Source organism: Sceloporus undulatus, chromosome 4, assembly GCF_019175285.1.
Source record: "Sceloporus undulatus isolate JIND9_A2432 ecotype Alabama chromosome 4, SceUnd_v1.1, whole genome shotgun sequence".
Classification (NCBI taxonomy): Eukaryota; Metazoa; Chordata; class Lepidosauria; order Squamata; family Phrynosomatidae; genus Sceloporus; species Sceloporus undulatus.
The window spans coordinates 27,009,774-27,030,037 of NC_056525.1; the positions used below are offsets into that span (position 1 = coordinate 27,009,774).

At 40.7% G+C, this 20,264-nt stretch overlaps 1 protein-coding gene across 1 annotated transcript; it reads right to left on the reverse strand.

Annotated features, from left to right (window-relative positions):
- Window positions 1–5,702: 5,702 nt before the first annotated feature.
- Window positions 5,703–18,690, reverse strand: RNF114 (ring finger protein 114). Its single transcript, XM_042465279.1, has 6 exons — window positions 18,459–18,690; window positions 14,120–14,270; window positions 11,997–12,103; window positions 8,749–8,863; window positions 7,498–7,605; window positions 5,703–7,123 (listed from the first exon to the last, which is right to left on the reverse strand). The coding sequence occupies exons 1-6, from the start codon at window positions 18,599–18,601 to the stop codon at window positions 7,058–7,060; spliced, it is 690 nt and encodes a 229-aa protein (XP_042321213.1). The 5' UTR covers window positions 18,602–18,690; the 3' UTR covers window positions 5,703–7,057.
- Between the last annotated feature and the right edge of the window lie 1,574 nt (window positions 18,691–20,264).

The following is a 20,264-nucleotide window of genomic DNA, read 5'->3' on the forward strand; positions in this document are numbered from 1 at the left end:
AAATTTACCATGCTATCAGTGTTGAGTAGAAAACAAGAAAGGATGAATGCACTAAAGCAACATCAATAACCCCAACATCTGTGGTTGGCTTTGCAAGCAAACCCTTTCCCCAGCTGTGTTTCTAAACACTATTTCATCTTTGGCCAAATTCAAGCTGCCAGACTCCAAACCACAAAAGCTAAGAGTGTGACACATTCCTGGAGTATAACCGCCTTGTGAAAACCACCTCCCATAGATGAAGCCTTACTATTTAGAGGCAGCAGTAACCAAAATGAACTTTACTAAATTTCATTTCAAACTTCAGAGTGAAAGATTTACAGCAAATACTGCTCTTGTAAGGGGAAATATGAACTCCAGCAATAAAGCAAAAGGAAAAGATGATGAAAAGGCATGCACCAAGTGTGTTAAAGCAATTTTTTGATAGTACACAAATATTAACTGATAAAATATGACCCACTATGCTCAAGTAACCCACTCCTTTGTTATGCCTCAGACTGCAGATTTAAGGCTTTGGTATTCATAAGATAGTCAACATGGTGTAGTGGACTATGACTCTAGAGACCAGGGTTCAAATCTGCTCAGCCTTGGAAATCAACTTGCTGACCTTGGGCAAGTCACTTTCTCTCAGCCTCAGAGGAGAGCAAAAGTTATAAAAAAAAACCTGCTGAAAAATCTTGTCAAGAAATCCCCATGATAGCTTTGCCTAAGGATTGCCATAAATTGGAAATGACTTGAAGGCACACAAAAACAATGTATAAGACTAGGTTTAACACTAATGACAGGAACAAGCTACTGTACAATGTACACAGTTGGTGTTTTTTTTAAAAAAAATTGCCACTTAATGGCAGATGAAAGGCCAAAGGATAATAAAAATGTATTGAAATTTATTTTCACTTGCCACAGCAGCCTGACCTAGTAATATCTATTCAAAAGGATTACAACAGCGCTCTCTTCTGTTCAGATGTCAAAATGTTGCATGTGTACAGTAACCCTACATATAGTGGAAGAGTCTTACATCTTAAAGATGATTCTATTATAGTATAAGCTTTTCTGGACTTTATTATTTGCTGTTGATTTTAACTTATACTGACTCTATAAGAACTTTCCAAATGCTGCAGTCGCCAACTGCTCTGCTCAGGTCTTGAGAACTCAGGCCTATCGTTTCCTTGATGGATTTGTTCTTAAGACCCATTTATTTATTCCATGGTTTAACTCTTCTCCAGCACATTTCAGCTTTCATCACTGTCCAGTTTCCATAACTATTACCTAGCAACTGGAAATACAGTAAAGTGGGTCCTTGGTATTCATGGAGTTTGGTTCCAGGAAATTCCTGTGGATACCAAAATCCATGGATATTCAAGTCCCATTATATACACTGGTGTAGTAAAATGGTGTCCCTTGTGTAAAATGGCAAAATCAAGGCTTGCTTTTTGGAATTTATAGTTTTTAAAAAATATTTTCACATCTGGATGGTTGAATCCATGGATGCAGAGGGCCAATGGTACTATGGCTTGGAAGATTCTGACATTGTAATACAATACAGACAAGGTTGCAGGCCAAACCCCCCTCACCTAAAATAACAATGGGAAATTGATCCCAGGTTCTTATTGGAGCACCATGCCAGCGTTAAAACTATCACACACTGAGGTTTTGTGTGGTCACTTGTACAGCCAAAAGCTCCACAAGTGTTCACACAGCCCTTGCCTACTTTTGACTTGTTGGGCAGGAGACTGATAGACTATTATACAAGGAATGAACAAGTCCAGGTTGGCACCCCCATTGCACAGTCAATTGAACAGTGAAATCTGCTAGCATATATTTATACTAAGCTGAAAGTGTGCAGGATCCTGGCCTATATTTTTAAGCAAGCGTGTACAAAAAAATTTAGTCCTCCCTATCTTCACTATATTAACACCTGTAGTGAGGAAGACAATTCTGGCCCAGCATTCTATAACAACAAAAAATCTTATTGATAAACTCAAAATCCGAAATGTCATTGCAGGGACCCACCTTCACATAGCCTTGTTGAGGAGTTGTAGATTTTATTTTCAACTATTATACTTAACTTCTAGATTATACTTAACTTCTATGACATTTCTAGACATAGGTACTTAGGCAGCAATGGGAGCAGCAGTCCACAACATTCACCATTTTGTTGTTATAACTGTAGGCACTTAGCAGGGACTAAGGTTCACTAAACAGAGCTGGCCTTTTGTCTAAATAAGCACACAGAGGATTGCTCAATTTATGTCTTAAATATGCCAAGCAATTGAATTTTTGTCCTCAACTACAAAGTATATTTTGTGTGAAAAGTGTAGCCCTAGAAGCAGAGGAATTTATACATCACAAGTTCAATGTGGACTCCTTTGGACAGAACATCAGCTCACAGGCAGGGCATCTCACTGTTTGGCAGTGTTTTGGGCATGATGTGGATTCATGCAACTTTGGGCCCTTCACACTGCCTATTGTCCCAAGAAGCAATGCTGTTCTATTCATGATGCAGATTTCTGCCTTAGGACCCATAATCTCCAACATTTCAAATTTCCCCCACAAATGCCTAGCGTTACCAAGTGCGAGTGTCTGTCCATGGCATGAAATTTCTGCATTTTTTAAAAAATTCTACTCAGAGATTCACATTTATTCTACAACTAGAATGGATTGTTGCTGGTAAATTAAAGATCAGCACGTCCCTAATGGGATTTGTTGTTGTTAACCACCTTTCCTAGCATTATTGTTTTTTCCAACGGGTCTTGCCTTCTCATGACATGGCCAAAGTATGACAGCCCATTTGCTTTAACAGTCCAGCCCTCTCATCCATAGATGGTAATAGGGAATACAGTGGCTTATATGATTCTAACTTTCATGCTCAGTTGTATATCTTTACATTTTAGGGTATTTTCTAGTTCTTTCATAGCTGCCCTCTCCATTCTTAGTTTTAGATTTCTTGACTGCAGTCTCTGCTCCAATCAATGTTTGATCCTAGGTATGAGGACTCTTTTATCATTCCATCCCTAGTGGGATAACAGACCGTAATACTGATTTCAACAGTTTCTTATAGCCATCACAACCTTTATGGAGTCCGATGTCAGACTACCAAAGATTAATTCATCTCATTTTATTCTTTAACACATGCCCCTTCTGATTTTACTGAAAGAAATGTTTTCAAAAATATACATACGTAGACTCAGAGAAACTCAATGTTTGATGAGTCAACTGTATCTGAAATGAAAGCACCAGTGTTTCCTACAGCAAGAGAATTGTAACAGATATATTTTCTCTACAATGCCTGGCCTATTTCTCAAATCAGGGCTTCCAGACATAAACACATGCTAACGTACAAACATCAATGTTCGTCATCCTAATGAGACAAATATATAGTACTTGGCAAATCAAATCACTGCAGATGGCATGGAGTCATTTTCTCAATGAGGGCTAAACACTGGATACCTATTGAAAGGTGTCCTAGGTCCAAAACACACTGCAGAAATAATCCAGTTTGAGATCACTTTAACTGCCCTGGATCAATGCTAGGGAATTTTGGGAACTGGGTTTTGTGAGACATTTAGCCATCTCTGTCAGAGTGCTCTGGAGCCACAATAAACTACACTTCCCAAGATTCTCTAGCACTGACCCAGTTAAGTGGTCTCAAACTAGATTATTTCTGCAGTGTATTTTAGACTCTATATACACAGCCTTTTCCCATCCACCTTCTTTTTTCCAGCAGCATTAAATATTTACCATACCTTATTATGTCTACATGAACAGGTGGCTGACTTTGGCCTCCGAAAGCATGATGATCCTGTTCTTATACAAGTTAAGAAATCCAATACATGCGAGGCACACAAATATTAAGATCTCTGTATATCTGGATGCAACTTTGGTAGAGCTGGATGGCGGGTTGGCACGGCTCACTCTCTCCCTCCGATTTACAGCCAAAACCACATTTTGGTCAATAAATACTCTGTATTAGCCAATTTTGCTAAAGCTTCTTCCAAAGGTCTCCCCAAACACAATTGGGAGTGACACATTATCACCTCCAGTCACCCAAAATGGCAATGGCATAGTGCGGCATTCCAAAGAAGCCCCCAGATGTGGTGTAGGGCTTTCAAGCTCCTAAACGTGCCAACATGAGCACCTTAGGAACAGAAAGTTGTATACACATTTACAGGATGTTGCATTTGCTTTACATTTACAGTATATATGTACTGCCTTTTATACTCTAGGCAATGTACAACAGAAACTGTTACTGCATGGCAACAAGCCTTATTGTAGACAACTTCCATGAATTCTTTGTCATGGGCCCATGTAAAAGGGATACTTACCTCCATCTTTCCCATATCTATGTCTTGATTGACTTCTGAAGACATTTACTGCAAAATGCATGGGATCCTTTCAACACATGCATTTAGCAGAAGCAGTTGATTGGCTGTCATAGATGCAGTAGGTTGAGTTAGGAGGTTGATGGACAAGGTACATTTTATGCTAGCAGATGAAACACAAAAATAGCAACAACAAAAAAAGATGCTGCTTTGCACTGAATTTCCATTAACTCTGCCCTCCCCGCCCCGATATGCTGTAGCACCCTTTATTTGCTCATATAACATTTTGAGCAGCATTGTAGCAACACAAAAAGTCCAATATACAAGTTACAACACTGAAGGTAGCTCTGAACACAGTTCCATACATGTTATTTTCATTGCTATTTCCATTCATGTTATTTTAGTTGCTGTTAATAGAACTGGCCAGTCAAAATCTGAAAAAAATTTGTGACAGCAGCTCGAATTCCTTAAGAGAAAGGATAAATGACTTCCATACACTAGATTTTATCAATTAAGTTTATTTACATTTTCTTTATTTAAAAGCCAAAACAAGACAATTTTGAAGTTTGAAAATTCTTATTAAAATTACTAGAAGTGCACTTAGAATACAAGAACAAAAAAGGTCTGATATGTTCATGGAGGATACCCAGCTCCTATGGAATCCACAGGTGGCTGGCAGAAATGTTCTTAATGAAATACTGAGACAATGGTCAAGATCCCAAAGAAGTCCACGCACATACAGAAGGCACTTCCGTGCATATATAAGTGAACAGCCAGTTTTCCCCTCTGGCACTAGTTTTCCACAGCATACTGAATGCTGCTCTGGAATGTCCCCCGACTTTCATTTGCTGATCTCTGATGGCTGACACATAAGGGGCTATGGTTGGAAGGCAAACATGAAGGGGCCCAGGATGCCATCCTCAAAAATATCACTAAGGATTCAGTGGGAAATTCTTAAATGAGACTGAAATCCAACTCAACGATCTTGGTAGCTTTTATAACAGAAGTAAATCATGTCCAAACAGAGCATTAACAGAAAGCAGACTGAGCAACTGGCAGTCAGATCACTTCAGCAGCACAATGACACTGTCAGATCAGATGTGCTATGTCATTATTGATTCAAGACCATTTTAAGTCCTAAGAAATCATCTTCCAGATTTCTGTAACACATACTTTTAGCCTCAATTTCAACACCACATGCCTGTTGAGCTAAACATATCAATCTATGTAAGTCAATATTTAGCTCTTACACTACACACTTCACGTCAGTTTCACTTGTTTAGTGCAAAAAAATTGTCATTAAACCCCAGAGCCACCCATCCAATGTACTGCTCATCTAAAGAATCTGGCCCAGTTATTTTTAACACAGTACTTTTTCTTTTGAACATTGAACATGACCTCTGATTATGCCACCAAAGATGAAGTTTACATATCCATCAAAATTACTGAGGACAAATGTTCCAGACTTCATTACATGGCAGTATATGCAGAACTGCTCATGTAAAAAAAAAAAAAACAATTACTTCACAGTAACCCTGTTATCTGCCTATACATCAACAGGATGGGGAGAGGGATTATATCTGTTGATTGCACTCCTGGCACTGCCATGCATTCAGCAGAAATCAAGAATGGCAATGTATGTAAGCTCATGCAAATGATAGTTTCTAGTTGTGCATCAAGTTTACAAGTACCCAGCTGTATGCAGGGACCTATTCTTACCTTCTGAATGCACAGGGGTCAAGCATATGGCACTCAACCCATATGCTTAGTCAATGAAGAAAAAGCAAGAACAGAGCTAGTGCATTCAAAAGTCAAGAAACATGAGAATCAGACTTTCTGTTCTCTGTACTGCAAGGTTTCTGAACCACAGCAGCTTAAGATTTACACATGAATACATGACATTTTTGTATCAGATATAGAAGTGCCGTTTCACACAAAGCACAATAGTCTTATTTGTGTTATGTTGAAGTAACTAGGTGGAAAGGGTGACCTATTTGCTGCTGTCAAATTGTTCTGAGCTCTAGTCACAGAGGTAGAAATATACAAAGGTGTAGGAAGCCAGAAATGAAATGTTTTGTATGAATTCAAATATCTTCCAAAAACACAGAACAAGAAAATCATATTTTATATCTGAACTTGTGTGAACAAGTTAGAAAAATTATCAAAACAAACAACTGAAACAAAATTTAAGTGACTGCCTCTAAACTTACTGAAGTGTTATGTAGTGAGTGAACTAAGAAACACATTGTAAAAGTAAGAGAACTTGAGGTTTTTATATTGTTCACGGCCTAACACAAACTTCTGTAAGGCTAGGTTTTGAGTCAAATCCAATGTGTTGCTAAATACACTAAGCAACTGATGCCTATTACCAATTTTTGAACTAAAAAAAAAACCCCTAGATCTCCATTATCTAGGGAAATTAGGCTTCTAATTCCTGATCTGTGTGAAAAAATGCAGTAATGGTAAAGTTGAAAATTATTGCCAAACTCCTGGTGTTTTACAGTCTGTAAACATTAAAGTTGAAATGAAATGAAAATAAAGGGGAAAATGTTATGAGGTGACAACAAAGATGCTCTGGAACAAGTGAGTAGCAAGGGAATTGCCACTAAAAGAGGTCTTGTTTGGAGACAGGCACAAGAACAAAGAAAAATCTAGTTGATGGATGCCAAAGACTCTTGGGGTAAGAAGTGTCTCTGTTTATTCTCCCCTTCCCAAGTATGAAGAACTTTTTGTTTTCTTCATTGATCTCTTAAGGAGCGCAGCAGAACTTGAGCCATCATATCATCTTCATCAGCATCATAATCCTAAACAAAAATAAGGGAGAATATGCACATGTAAACAAGATTTATCTTACTAGAACTGCTCCTGAGACAGATTCCTTTTCACTTTTAGCTTCTTTCAAAGTGGCGGCCTGGAACAGATACTGATTCCTAAAGGATTCCCCTAAGTTTTTCAGCATGCTCTCGGGCCAGGTGTCAACATGGCTCAGCCATGATTCAGTTCATTTAACATAGGCTGATCTGTAAGGGCTATACCCTCCCATTAAAAGGATGCCAACAGAAAGGTTGCATTATTTAACTCATACTGTAATAGGACAACACAAGGGAAAATGTTAAAAGTAAGATCTAGGATTATGGTACCTAGATAATGAAGAACAGTTTTTCTAATCACTACTTACCACAAAAGTATCATAAGAAAACTGATGTCGTCGCTGAAGATGTTCCATGAAATTAGCACTTCTATAGTTTGGATCACCCCATGGCATTGATGCACAAATTGGACAAACCTGGAAAAGTTGGTAATTTATTCACCTGTAGACTTTTGAGTTGCTTTTGTCTGATCAACATACCTTCTAGGTTTTGTCTACTAAAATTTTCAAAGGCTTGAGCCCAGCAAAGAGTTCAAACTAGAAAACAGTTCTGTCTATGCAGGCAAGCCCCTGATTTCCACCAATTTCTCTATCAATAGTCTGTATCATTCCTTTCTAATGGTTTCCTGGGCTTCTAGAATGCCTTTTCAGCTGGAAGATGAGGGTGCATCTGAAAGGGCAGGTAGGAAACAGAATTCTATTTGTTCTTCGGCAACAAGCTCTGATATCTGATACATATCCCAATCAGAAACCAAGCTCTGATAATTCTAGTGTTCACAAAGTATTCAAAGCAATGCTACATACAGTTGAAATCAAGATAGCAGCCTTCAAGGTATTAATGTAATAGAATTTTATGATAGAAAATACTTGTTTTAGTTTAAAAATCCAAACAAGGAAATAGGTTTATTTAAGTCATGAAGAACTAGAACATTTCAATCGTTCTGACAAAGCATCTATATCTCTATACTTTGTTATGCTGAACCGTCTCATAGGGGACATAAAATCTGACAGTATAATTAGCCAAGGAACTCGCCAAACATTTACAGTCTAAATCCAGTTTAGTCCCAAGTACTAAAATCAATGAAAATGAATGGGATTTGCAGTTACCATTTACATAAACCCTCTTGATATCAATGAGTTTACTAGTCTAGCAGGGAGTAACACTGTACAGTTGGTTCTCCTTATCCAGAGATTTTTTATCCACGGATTCAAGCATCCATGGCTGGGAAATATTCCAAAAAAGTATAAATTCCAAATAGCAAGCCTTGATTTTCCATTTTATATAAAGGACACCATTTTGCTCTGCCATTATATTTAATGGGACTTGAGCATCCACGGATTTTATTATCCACGGGGGATCCTGGAACCAAACCCCAGTGGATAACAAGGTCCCACTGTATTTAGCCCAGTGAATACTAAAACTCAGAACAAGTGTAATTAAAACCGACATTTTTATTCAGTTTAGATCATATACTTTCAAGAAAGGCTCCATATTAGGAAATCTAACAACCAATACTGGTCTCATGAGTTAGGCTGTATTATAGAAAGTAAATCAATTACCACTCGCTTTGCATCCATGCTGTGACACTTTCTACAATGTTCTACCAATCCTTCCTGGTCCAGGTTTCTCTCACTGCAGTAAGGGCAAGGAAATGTGAATCTGTTTGGAATGCTCCTGTAAGAAGAGAAAAAGGCCTTCACTTCTCTGAAAGATTAGACAAAGTAAAACTTCCAATTTTGCAGCTGGATTATTTTATATAAGATTTCATATAAAAGCATGCTGTCTGGTGGCTAAGCAGTGTCCTGCAATGACATATGGATCTAACATGGAGTGTCATCACCTCTTTTGTCATCCCAATTAACATGGAATAGGATGTCAAGCAGGACCTCTTGTTCGGCCTATCAGTGGGATCCCATAAATTGATTTTTCACCATACCATAATGAAATAACCTTAGCCCTCAAACAAGAATGCCCAACCTCATGGATTCACTTCTCCATACTCTCATTTGCCCCTGGAATCTAGCAATGTGGATTTTCCAAGAAAAAGTAGACTGGAAAATGTTCTAGAGGAAAAGTCTAGAAAGTTTACCAGTGCTCTAAATAACATTGTCCAATTTAGCACATTTGGATTAAACCTATTTGAAGCTTTAGATGGAAATTATTTTATTGGAATATTTTGATTATGCTAAAACAACAGTGTATACAGTCCGTCCACTCCATACACAGGCATGTCTTATGCAGACTTGAGCTTACGTGGATGGCAAGCCCCGGGGGAGGGGGGGGACAAAATGGTGCACATGCCCACAGCAGCACCCTGCCATTTAAATCAATGGGACTTGAGGTCCCACATTTTCCCTCATACACTGGGGGTTGTGGTGTCTAGAACAGATCACCTGCATATACAAAGGGCCCACTGTACTTCCTTTATATTTAACAATGTATTTTAAAAAATTAAACAATGTAATAAAAAAATGAGCATATCCGAAAGAACACTATTTTTAAAGGTCATATAGTTTAAAGATGTAGTTGTACCTGATCTGTCAACAATTTAGTTTTCTTTTGCTGAAGTTTAACTATGGTATCTTTACCATCACTCATTCTTTCTCTGAACTACTTATCAGTTCCATTTCAAGTAGAGAATAACTGCTTCAGGACAACTACTTGAACCTTTTATTTCACAAAAGGATGTACCGTATTTTTTAAAATTGGGTCAAAAGTTGGGAGCCGTCTTGTACGCCGGGTGCGCACACTTGGCTGCCGCCTTCTCAGGCCTCCGAAGGCCTGGGGAGCCAGCAGCCCTGTGCCGGCTTCTAAGGGGCCTCTGAGGCCCCTTAGAAGACAGCGCACGCGCTCTGGGGCTGCCGGCTTCTCAGGCCTACGGAGGCCTGGGGAGCCGGCAGCCTTGCGCTGGCTTCTAAGGGGCCTCCGGAGGCCCCTTAGAAGCTGGCGTGCGCATGCACGGCTGGTGGCCGGATTCCAAGGAATAGGAGTAGCCTTATACGGTGAGTATATCCTAAACCTTAGTTTTTTATAATAAAAGTTGGGGGTCGTCTTATACGCCCAGTCGTCTTATACGCCGAAAAATATGGTATATAATTCTGTGTACCTATCACACTTTGTCTTGCCTACTTCAGGCAAGTAGATTACTTAAAGCAAGAGATTTGCTAAAACAGAAACATGCTTAGCAGGACAGTCATTTGTTAGTCTTTTCCTGAGCACAAGGTGTTTATGTGTTAGTTTTAAAAAGTGGAATGGGAGATTTTAGTTTTATTGTGCCTCAATAGCTTTAGATAGCCTGAAAAAGAGAGAAGTTCAAAGATACAGGCTCAACTGAGGTTGCTGGAAATGCTCTCAAATTAATGAAACATACTATCATTTGTGACCTAAAGCAAAGAAATATTGGTAAACAACACATAAGGTAATAACAAATGAACTAAACATTGAGATCCTATATACTCCCAAGGTTTGTTTATTAGGTTTGATTAATAGCCATATAGAAATCTTTTTTGGTAGACTCGTTTTTTATTTGTTAACAACTGCAAGAACAGTATTTGCCAAACCATGGAAAAAAGAGGATACTGTCAACGGCAGAGTGTCTAATAAAATTGTACGAAACAGCCAAATTAGATAAAATGACTTGTTGGATGAAAGGAAGAACAGAAGAATCCATTAAAAAAGAATGGCATGTACTGTATGCATATTTGAAAAGATGTTGGGTGGGGAGGAAGAAATACTATTATAATACATTAATAGAAACTGGATCATAAAGGGGGGGAAGACAAGTAGAATGTACATATTGTAAACTTCTATTTCGTTTAACAACGGTATTAATCATAAATAGATTTAAATACAAAGGAGTAAGATACTTCTCAATAAGAAATTGATGGTATAATAATATAATATAATATAATAATAATAATAATAATTTATTTGTATCCCGCCCCTCTGAGAACAATTGGGGTGGCTAACAAAGTTAAAAATACAGCACAAGATGAACAAAAGTTAGTCAAAGTTGCAAAATGTACAAGGAAGGAAACCATAAATATCTGTTTGTTTGTTCTTCTTTCCGTGTATTTTAAATATTCCTTGTAATTTGTTGTCATTATGTTGTTTTAGTGGTTTGCTTTATAATGTTGTATATGTACTTGTTTCTTTTGTATTCTTTATTTACTTGTGTTTTACTAATACAGATAATGATTATTTTTAAAAAAGGAACTTTCCCAAGGCACAGTCATGTGAAACCTAAATCGTTACCAAGTATGCAGTGACAGCAACCTTAACACAGGTAGCAAATTTAATTCAAAAAACAGCCTCTACAATGGGCTCAGGTGGCAACATTAAAAAACCCTCAGAGAGAGCAGACCAATAACAATGCAGCAAAACAGGCTAGCTAGCACAATACATCCGCCTCAGGATGGCATGGGGGCGTGGTGTTTAGAAGGCGCCCGCCCCAATGCTGGCCCCAAGCTAGCATCATGCTGCCTGCCCTCCCAGACGGTGGGCAGTGTTGCGGCGCTCTGGTGGCACAGTGTTTATACGCCGCAGGAGTGCCGAAAAGCCGGCGACATGGCAGAAAAGTCTCCCTTTTTCCACCCCAAAAAGGAGCAGCATTTTGCCTTTTCTTTTTGGGCCAGAAAAACACCAGATAGGGCCCGCAGTGTGTGTTTGCCGCAGCCTCAATTCAACAATCAAAGTGGGGGCATCAAGCCACTCCGTTAGGGCAGTCTGTACTGGCCCAATGTTTGGTCAAAATAAACCTGCTCTGCTCTTCCACTTCAAGCAACTGTCAGATCAGTCAAGGGGTTACCTGGTATCTTGTTGTGGATCTTTAGTCACAGCTCGAACACCTTCCATAATGTAATTCTGGTATTTCGAACAGGCAGCTGCATGGCTACGCAGCTTGGAAAGGTTCATCTGTATAGAATGAGAGAATGCAATATTTTATTTAAATGCAGAAGAGATGCTTCAAAAAGTATGTTCTGAGAACTGTACAAGATAATCCATTTGATGTTTCAATAGCACCTAAGTATGGCAGCCTGGGAATCTTAATGCATTATCACAGAAGACCTATCAAGTCCAGCCAACCCCCAACGTTGCAAGTTGGCAGTCTCACAATAATAGAATCTAGAGGATTCAATAGTGTCATTTTTCTACCAGTTGATGCATAAAATCCAGGGTTAAAGCATGCCAGATGAACTGCCATCTACTCAGTTTAAAAATCTCTAACAAAGCAGAGCCCATAACTTTCTGAGGCAATCCATTATTTTCTGAACAGCTCTTACTATCATAGTTGTGCCTCCGTCAGGATATCTCAAATAGCTAATATATATTCATTCTTATCATTCATTCCTGAGAGATATAGCAAACTACTACTTCTTTTATGTGGTATGTTAGCTCTCCCTCTACCCTGCACAAGAGTCAACTAGAATTTGCTAAGTTTCTGATCTGCTTTCAAAGTTTTGCCATGTGCATGTTCATATTAAGTGCCAGGGTTCAATACAGTTGTACTTTGGAAAACTTTTCTGCATCTCAAATTGCCTTTCAAAGGAAAAGCCAATTTACAGAGGCAAATAATGTTGGGGTTTAATCCTCCTACTCTTCTGTCTTGCTGTGGCATGTCCTGGAATATAATAAGACTGGACTCTACATCATACATTCCCCCCAAGCTTATATCACATGGAGGAGTTGATCTGACACTGAATACAGTGGTACCCCGGGTTACGAAAGTAATCCGTTCCGCGGAGCCCTTTGTAACCCGAAATCTTTCGCAAGCTGAAATTGCCATAGACGCTAGCGCTGGAAGCCGCGATTCCGTGTGAAAAAGCGCCGAAAAGCACCAAAAAAAATTTTCGTAACCCGAAAAAAAAAAACGTAACCCGAAACAGTTTTTTCTAATGGATTTTTTTCGTAACCCGGAAATTTCGTAAGGCGGTGATTTCGTATCCCGGGGTACCACTGTACTAGTATTTGCCAATTTGAAATATTCACAATATCTAGCTGTATCCTGAGCAGTCCATGATCTAATGTATTTAACAGTGCCAATATTTAATCATTTTATATGCAAGCCAGATCACACCACTCACCTACAATGAGATACATTAAGCAAGATGTGAAACCTGACAGTTGAAGAAAATATTATAGACATTCAGAATGTTTACGGATGCAGCATCCATTTAATTTCAGTTCTACAACAAAGAAAGCTAAAGGAAGAAGCTTCCCAAACAAAAAACCTTTGAATCCTCTTAAAGTGCAGCACAGCATTCTGAGCATTTAATCTAATCTTTCCTCACTGCTGATTATCTATTAATTCAGCTTTTAACTCAATAGCTACTTTATTCTCCCTCCACAAAATAATATCGTCACTGTATTGCGAAGGCAGTATATAAGGATTAATTTATATATGTGCATATAAAACTGTAAATTTCTACTGAAGATGTCAACTGCATATGCATGTTGGAACCTTAAGGTGCATTTACACAAATGTTTACACAAAAAAGAATTAAACAAAAAATTGAAATGAGTAAACTGAAAGTGCATTATGTCACAAATGTCAATGAAGTTACTTCCGATGCTATAGTATCTATGACGGTTGCATATATTCTTCCACCACTTCTATTCCAAGGCAGGCAAGTACACTCATGATCTCCACCTGTGACCAGGTCAACTCTGCTCTTACAGCAGATGGATCTCATATCAGGAAAACCTATACATCCTACGCCGCACACTCAATAGAGCCAAGGAAATAAGTTGATCACCCCTTGTCTTGCTTCTTCTCTGAAAGACTTGAACTAGTTCTTCCCCATCCTCCAGCCCCCTGAAATTCTGTTGAATTTGCAAGAATCTGACTGCTAGAATCAAAATGAAAACAATATATAAATTTACATCACATTTATGTTATATATAGTAAAAACATGGTCCTGCATTTCATACTTTTTTACTGCAGCCATTGCAAGTAGTCTCTGTCATTTCAATTTGCTTTTCCAAGTCCAGAGCTCTGCTGCCATGAGTCAGGGTGCTGCGGCAAACTCCACAAACTGGCTTTTTTGGCTTAAGACATTCCTGAATGCATGGTGTGCAAAAGCTAAAATGGGAAAAAAGATAGTATATGAACATTTGCACTGTACAGAATACTTCCAGTACCATGATCATCCTCTGCACAACACACACAAATTTACAAGCTGTACATCTCTCAACAAATTATTCAACAAATGGCAGTGTAAGAGTAAAGGAAGCAACTCTATTATTGATTTACCCCTCACAAGGATGCTTTCATCTTGCAGGACTTGAAATACAGGATGCACTCCTATGTGCTTTAGAACAATTTAGTACCTAGCAGCAGATTATGATAAAAATTGTGATGCACTTCAGTCAGAGCTTGATGGAAGTGTACTGGACATCTAATAGTATTTGGTCAAATACATGGGTCACAGTAATAATATCAAAGGAGCCAGCATGGTGTAGTGGTTTGAGTGCTGAACTATGGCCGCATTCCCACTGGGCACAAAAAGTGATGTATATTGTTGCGATTCTGACTCAATTTTTTTTTTTCTGAGTCCTAATCGAATCTGGTCCTTTGTTCCCATTAGGAAAGGCTGCAAAATGACTCAATTTATTTTGACCCACGTTTTCATTCCCATTGGATTTCCCCCCGCTGTATTTTAAAGCAGAGTAATTTGCTCTCTGTTTCCATTGCCCTTTCGGAACCTCTTTTTTTAAAAGCAACTGTCAATCAAGCACCTAGGCACTTGATGTCACAGTGACGTCAGTTTCTTCGATGCATTTTGGCACGGTCAATCAATTGCTTAGGCACTTTTCCCTTCTGGGAAAAGGAGAAGCAGCCTCCATCCCCCTAAGTCCCTTTGCCTCCCAAGCTCTCCTGTGTCTTCCCAGAGCCCCTCTGGGAAAAGGAGAAGGAATGGTGCCAGTAATGCAGGAAAGAGAACAAGTGGGTGACACCCCCAGGCCAGCCCCTTGAGCACTGCTCCTCCCATCTCCAAGTTCCCAAATCGGACACCCTTGTTGTTCCCATTCATTTGCCCCAGATCGGACTCAAGAGGTGTAGGAAAAACCTCCGAAAAAGTACAGTCAAATTAACCCGGGTTCGAGCCCCCCCCTGATTCGAGTTTTCCCTGGAAAAATCGATTACATGGGGATCAGATCCGAATTCCAATGGGAACGAAATCGGTGCAATGAGGATCGAATGCGCACTCAAATGGGAACAATGCCCCCATAATCTGAGTCTTGATCTGCTTCATAAGCCAGTGGGAATGGGGCCTATGATTCTGGAGACCAGGGTTTAAACACCAGCTTGGCAATGTAAACTGATTGGCTGTCCTTAACAAGTCACACTCTCAGAGCCACAGAGGACAGCAATGGGAAACCCCTCTGAAGAAACTTGCAAGAAAACCCCATGATATGTTTGCCTTAGGGTCGCCACAGGTTGGAAACCATTTGAAGGCACACAACAACAACAACATCAAAGGACTGGAAAAATGGTTTCTCCACCACTTCACTTTTATCAAGAGGGTTTCTATAACCATGTCTGTTGTAATGCTGTGTTACAAAAAGAAAAGGATTTATGAAACATACAGTTTTCATTAACACACAAATGGAAAAGAAAAAGAAATATATGCACACATCAAATGCACATACAAAGACATCTGAGGAAGTAGATCTAAGTCTATGAAAGCTCATGTAGCCAACTGCTTTCTTCTAGTTAGTGTCAAAGGTGTTTCAGACTCCAGCTCCCAGCATTCCTTCATGTTAGCCATGCTAGCTAACATCAAGAGAACCAAACTTTGGAAACTACAGGTCTAGATGGCCCTTTGCACTCCCTTTTGATTCCATAATTACAATTTCTGCCCCTGACTCTGCACATGAAACCTATATGGTTAGAAATGTTACTGGAAAGGCTAACTTGGTATCTTCTAGACAATATATCGGATTACATCTCTCATCATCTCTAGTTGGGGGCTAGGGCAGTATCTTATAACCAAATCACTTCTATTACTTCAGATCTAAGTGTTATTTATTCATTATTGTCTCTGTTCCAACTCTTAAGGCTTCAATGCAAAAATGCTTCATTTTAAATGTAGAACATAAAAAAAATTAAAAATTGAAGCCCAACTCTTTCCTATTTTAAATGCCAATTTGGAAAGAATGCCATCCAGGAGTAAAGGCATTAGCTGTATTTGGCAATCTTTCTATTCCTGCAGCTGTAGTTGCCAATAACCTTTGGACACATACCTCCTGAATTGCTCTAGATTTCTCTTCTTTGTACAAGTTCCCTAAAAAGTGTTCAAATTGTTGCTATTGTGTGCCTTGAGGGAGTTTTCAATGGATGGCGACTCTAAGGCAAACCTATTACAGGGTTTTCCTGGCAAGATTTGTTCGGGAGCGGTTTGCCTTTGCCTACCTGAGACTGAGAACATATGATTACCCCAGGCTCACCCAGTGGGTTTCCATGCCCAAGCAGGGATTTAAACCCAGATCTCCAGCATCATAGGTCCAAAACACACTGCAGGAATAATCCAGTTCGAGACCATTTTTAACTGTCCTAGTTCAAAGCTAGGAAATTCTGGGAACTATAATTTTGTGAGACATTTAGTTAGCCTTCTTTGTCAGAGCCCTGGTGCCACAATAAACTGCAATCCCCAGGATTCCCTAGCGCTGATCCAGGGCAGTTAGAGCGGTTGTAAAATGGACCTTTTCCCTGCAGTGTACAGTATTTTGGACCTCAGTCCAACACTCAAAACTGCTATACCATGCTGGCTCTCCTGGTTCAAATTAGGGACAGCTAAATTCCAGCGAAACCAGTGGGATATGATTCAGCTGTGTTTTTTCCTCCTCGCTTTCACTTCCGTTTCTGATCAATGTATTTATATTTTACTGGGACTTTTTTTCCCAGCACAGAGAATTTTCACTTTTGTTTTCATGGAGCCAGCCTCCAGGATGATCAAAGGTCCTTAAGTTTCCATACTTTCCCCACCCACTTGCAGTAGCAGCACTTTCAGTTCTACAAATGGAAGCTGATTTAATAAGGCTTACTACGCTATTGCTTTTAGGCAGACATGGGCGACATTATAGGAACGAGGCTTGAAATCCACACTTATCTCGCGCTCCCTTAAAGCCAATGACAAGCTTTTCAACAAGATCTGAGTTTGAAATGGGACCATGGGTTTTACATATTGCAACTTCTCTCAGTCAGGTCCAGAGGCTGTCTGTGCCTTGCAGAAAAATGAAAACCAGCTGTTTGCATTGTACCTCAAGTAGCCTTTGGTCCAAAACACACTGCAGGAATAATCCAGTTTGAGACCGCTTTAACTGCCCTGGTTCAGTGCTGGGGAACCCAGGGGATTGTAGTGTATTGTGGCACCAGAGCTCCCTGACAGAGAAGGCTAAATGTCTCACAAAACCATGGTTCCCAGAATTCCCTAGCATTGCACCAAGGCAATTAAAGCAGTCTCAAACTGGATTATTTCTGCAGTGTGTTTTGGGCCTCTCTCGCTGTTATAATCATTCCCTATTTCAGGCTGGCTTCAGTGACTTCTCTTGCCAATTCCCGCCTTTCCTCCCAAGGGAAGAGTCAGCCATAAAGCCCTCAGCAGCCTAAGTGTGGCCTTAGGAAAGAGCATCTCTGCTTCAACATCTTTGCAGACTGTGTTTTAGTCTGCGAAGTTCCTAGGAATGGCTAAGAAGGGCCTTGCATCAGCGGGAACCCTGCCTTCCATGCAGCTCTGGTCGACTGCAAAACCCTCCCCTTCAGGACTCCGACTGTCGGGGGGCTGGCCAGCCACTAGCCCCTGCCCTCCGTTTCTAGGGCCCTCTGGGCCCATTATCTGCCTTTAAAGCTTGAAGGAGTTCTCTTTCTCCAAAGAGAAACCCACACTTGTACAGCCAAGGACGGCCCAGGCGCAGAACGAGGGAGGGAGGGAGGGAAGGAAGGAAGGAGGAAAGAAGGGAGGAGAGGGAGGGAAGAGGAAGGAAGGAAGGAAGGAAGCAGAGGGGAGGAGGAGGGAGGGAATGGAGGAGGAATGAGAGGAAAGGAGGGAAGGAAATAGAGGGCAGGAGAAGGAAAGGAAGGGGAAAGAGGGAGGAGGAAGAAGGGAGGAAGGGAAGGAAGGAAGTAGAAGGATGGAAGGAGAGGGAAGAAAGGAAGGGAAAGGAGGAAGGAAGGAAGGAAGGAAGGAGAAGACAGCAGGGCGAGAGAGGCCCGCTTCCCTCTGGGGCCCTTCCCTTCCCTCCCCTCCCCTCCCCTCCCGGGACTCACACATGGCCGCAGGGGGCTCGCACGGGGCTCTCGAAGACCTCCAGGCAGACGGGGCAGGTGAAGCGGGAGAGCGGGTCCAGGCGGTGAGGGTCAGCGGCGCTTGCTCCCTCTGGGTACCGAGAGCTCGCCTCCGCCAGCGCCATCTTCCAGGGAGGGAGAGAGAGGCTTGCCTGCGTTCTCTGCCTCCTCCTCGTCGAACAACAACAACAATGCAGCGCCTGAGGATGAGGAACGACGGTGGCCTAAAAGGGACAAACCGGCTTAGGCCCCGCCCACCAAGCCTCCGTGGGAACTTGGCCGCGCATGCGCAGAGTGAGCGCCGGAGGGAGGCGGTTTCCAGGCTGTGTCCTCACTGGGCAGCGCTTTAACTCTTTGCCTGGCTCTTTGCTATGGAATTCTGGGAGTTGGAGTTAGTTGTCATACATAGCAAACGTACATATTAAAAAACATTTGCCCATCATCAAAATGGCGCTCACTCCTCTCTCTACACGTTCTCCAACCTTTTTTCCACTTTCAGTCCATCGAAGATTCCATCTCTTCCTTTGCCTTCCACTTTTTTACCTTCTCTCCTTTTAGCCTTACCCTCCCTTCCTTTATCTTTCCCTTATGACTCCCTTCCCTTGCTTCTTGCCCTACCCTCCTCAATTATACAGTTTACACACTGAAAGTGTCATTAAAGTGAGTCCAGTCCCAGGGCTCTAAAGTTGGCTCAGCCTTCTGTCTTTTCATACTGCTGAGGGAGTGCTGAGTTCACTATGAAGCAGCATAGAAATGTAAACGCTTTTACTATTGCTATTAAAACACGACAAAAGTGATTAAAAACATACAAGAGTTAAAAAGATAAAACACATCTAAATAATGTTTTTGCCCGCTGGGGAAAAGGAAGCAGGGAAGGGGCCAGCCTAGCCTTTCACTGGTTCAGAAGGGAGTTTCAGAGGATGAGAGAAACCACTGAGAAGGTAATGATCCTCCAGGGCTCCTTTCCTCCTCTGCTCTGCACCAAGAACATGATGATATTCAGTTATTCACCAGACGGCAGAACATCAGACATATACAATCAAGAACAAAACCATAAAACACAACACTACAGTATGTGGTTGTTGTGCACTCCAAGTCATTTTTGACTCTTCAGAGGCAAGTTGCCATTGCCATCCTTAGAGACTGAGAGAGTGTGACTTGCCCAATGGGCTTTTATGCTAGAGTGGGGATTCGACCCCTGATCTCCAGAGTCGTAGCCCAACACAAATCATTACGCCACGCTAGCTCTCTACATTATAATATATTAAAATAATAAACTAATGTTTGCTGTTGTTGTTATTGTTAGCTGCCTTTGAGTGACCTTGACTCATGACAACCCTGCAGATGAAGCATCTCCAAGACTCCCTATACTCCACCGCTTTGCTCAGGTCTAGATTTAGGCCCATGACCCCTGTAACTAGACAAGATCCTGAAGTGTAAGGATATATCATAGAGTACTATAGTTAGGATTGCCCATGACATCATATTTCCCATTTTCTATATAGGGCTACATAAGGGTATATCTATCCATCTGTTGTGCAGTCTTCCTCTCTTTCTACTACCTTCTACCTTTCCTAGCATTATTGTCTTTTCTAACAGGTCACGCCTTCTCATGATGTGGCTGAAGTATGACAACCTCAATTTAATCATCTTGGCTTCCAGGGAGAGTTCAGGCTTGATCTGTTCAAGAATCCATTTTATCCTTTTGGCCATCCACAGTATTCTCAGCACTTTTTTCCAGCACTACATCCCAAATTAGTTTATTTTCTTTTTATCTCCTTTCTTCAC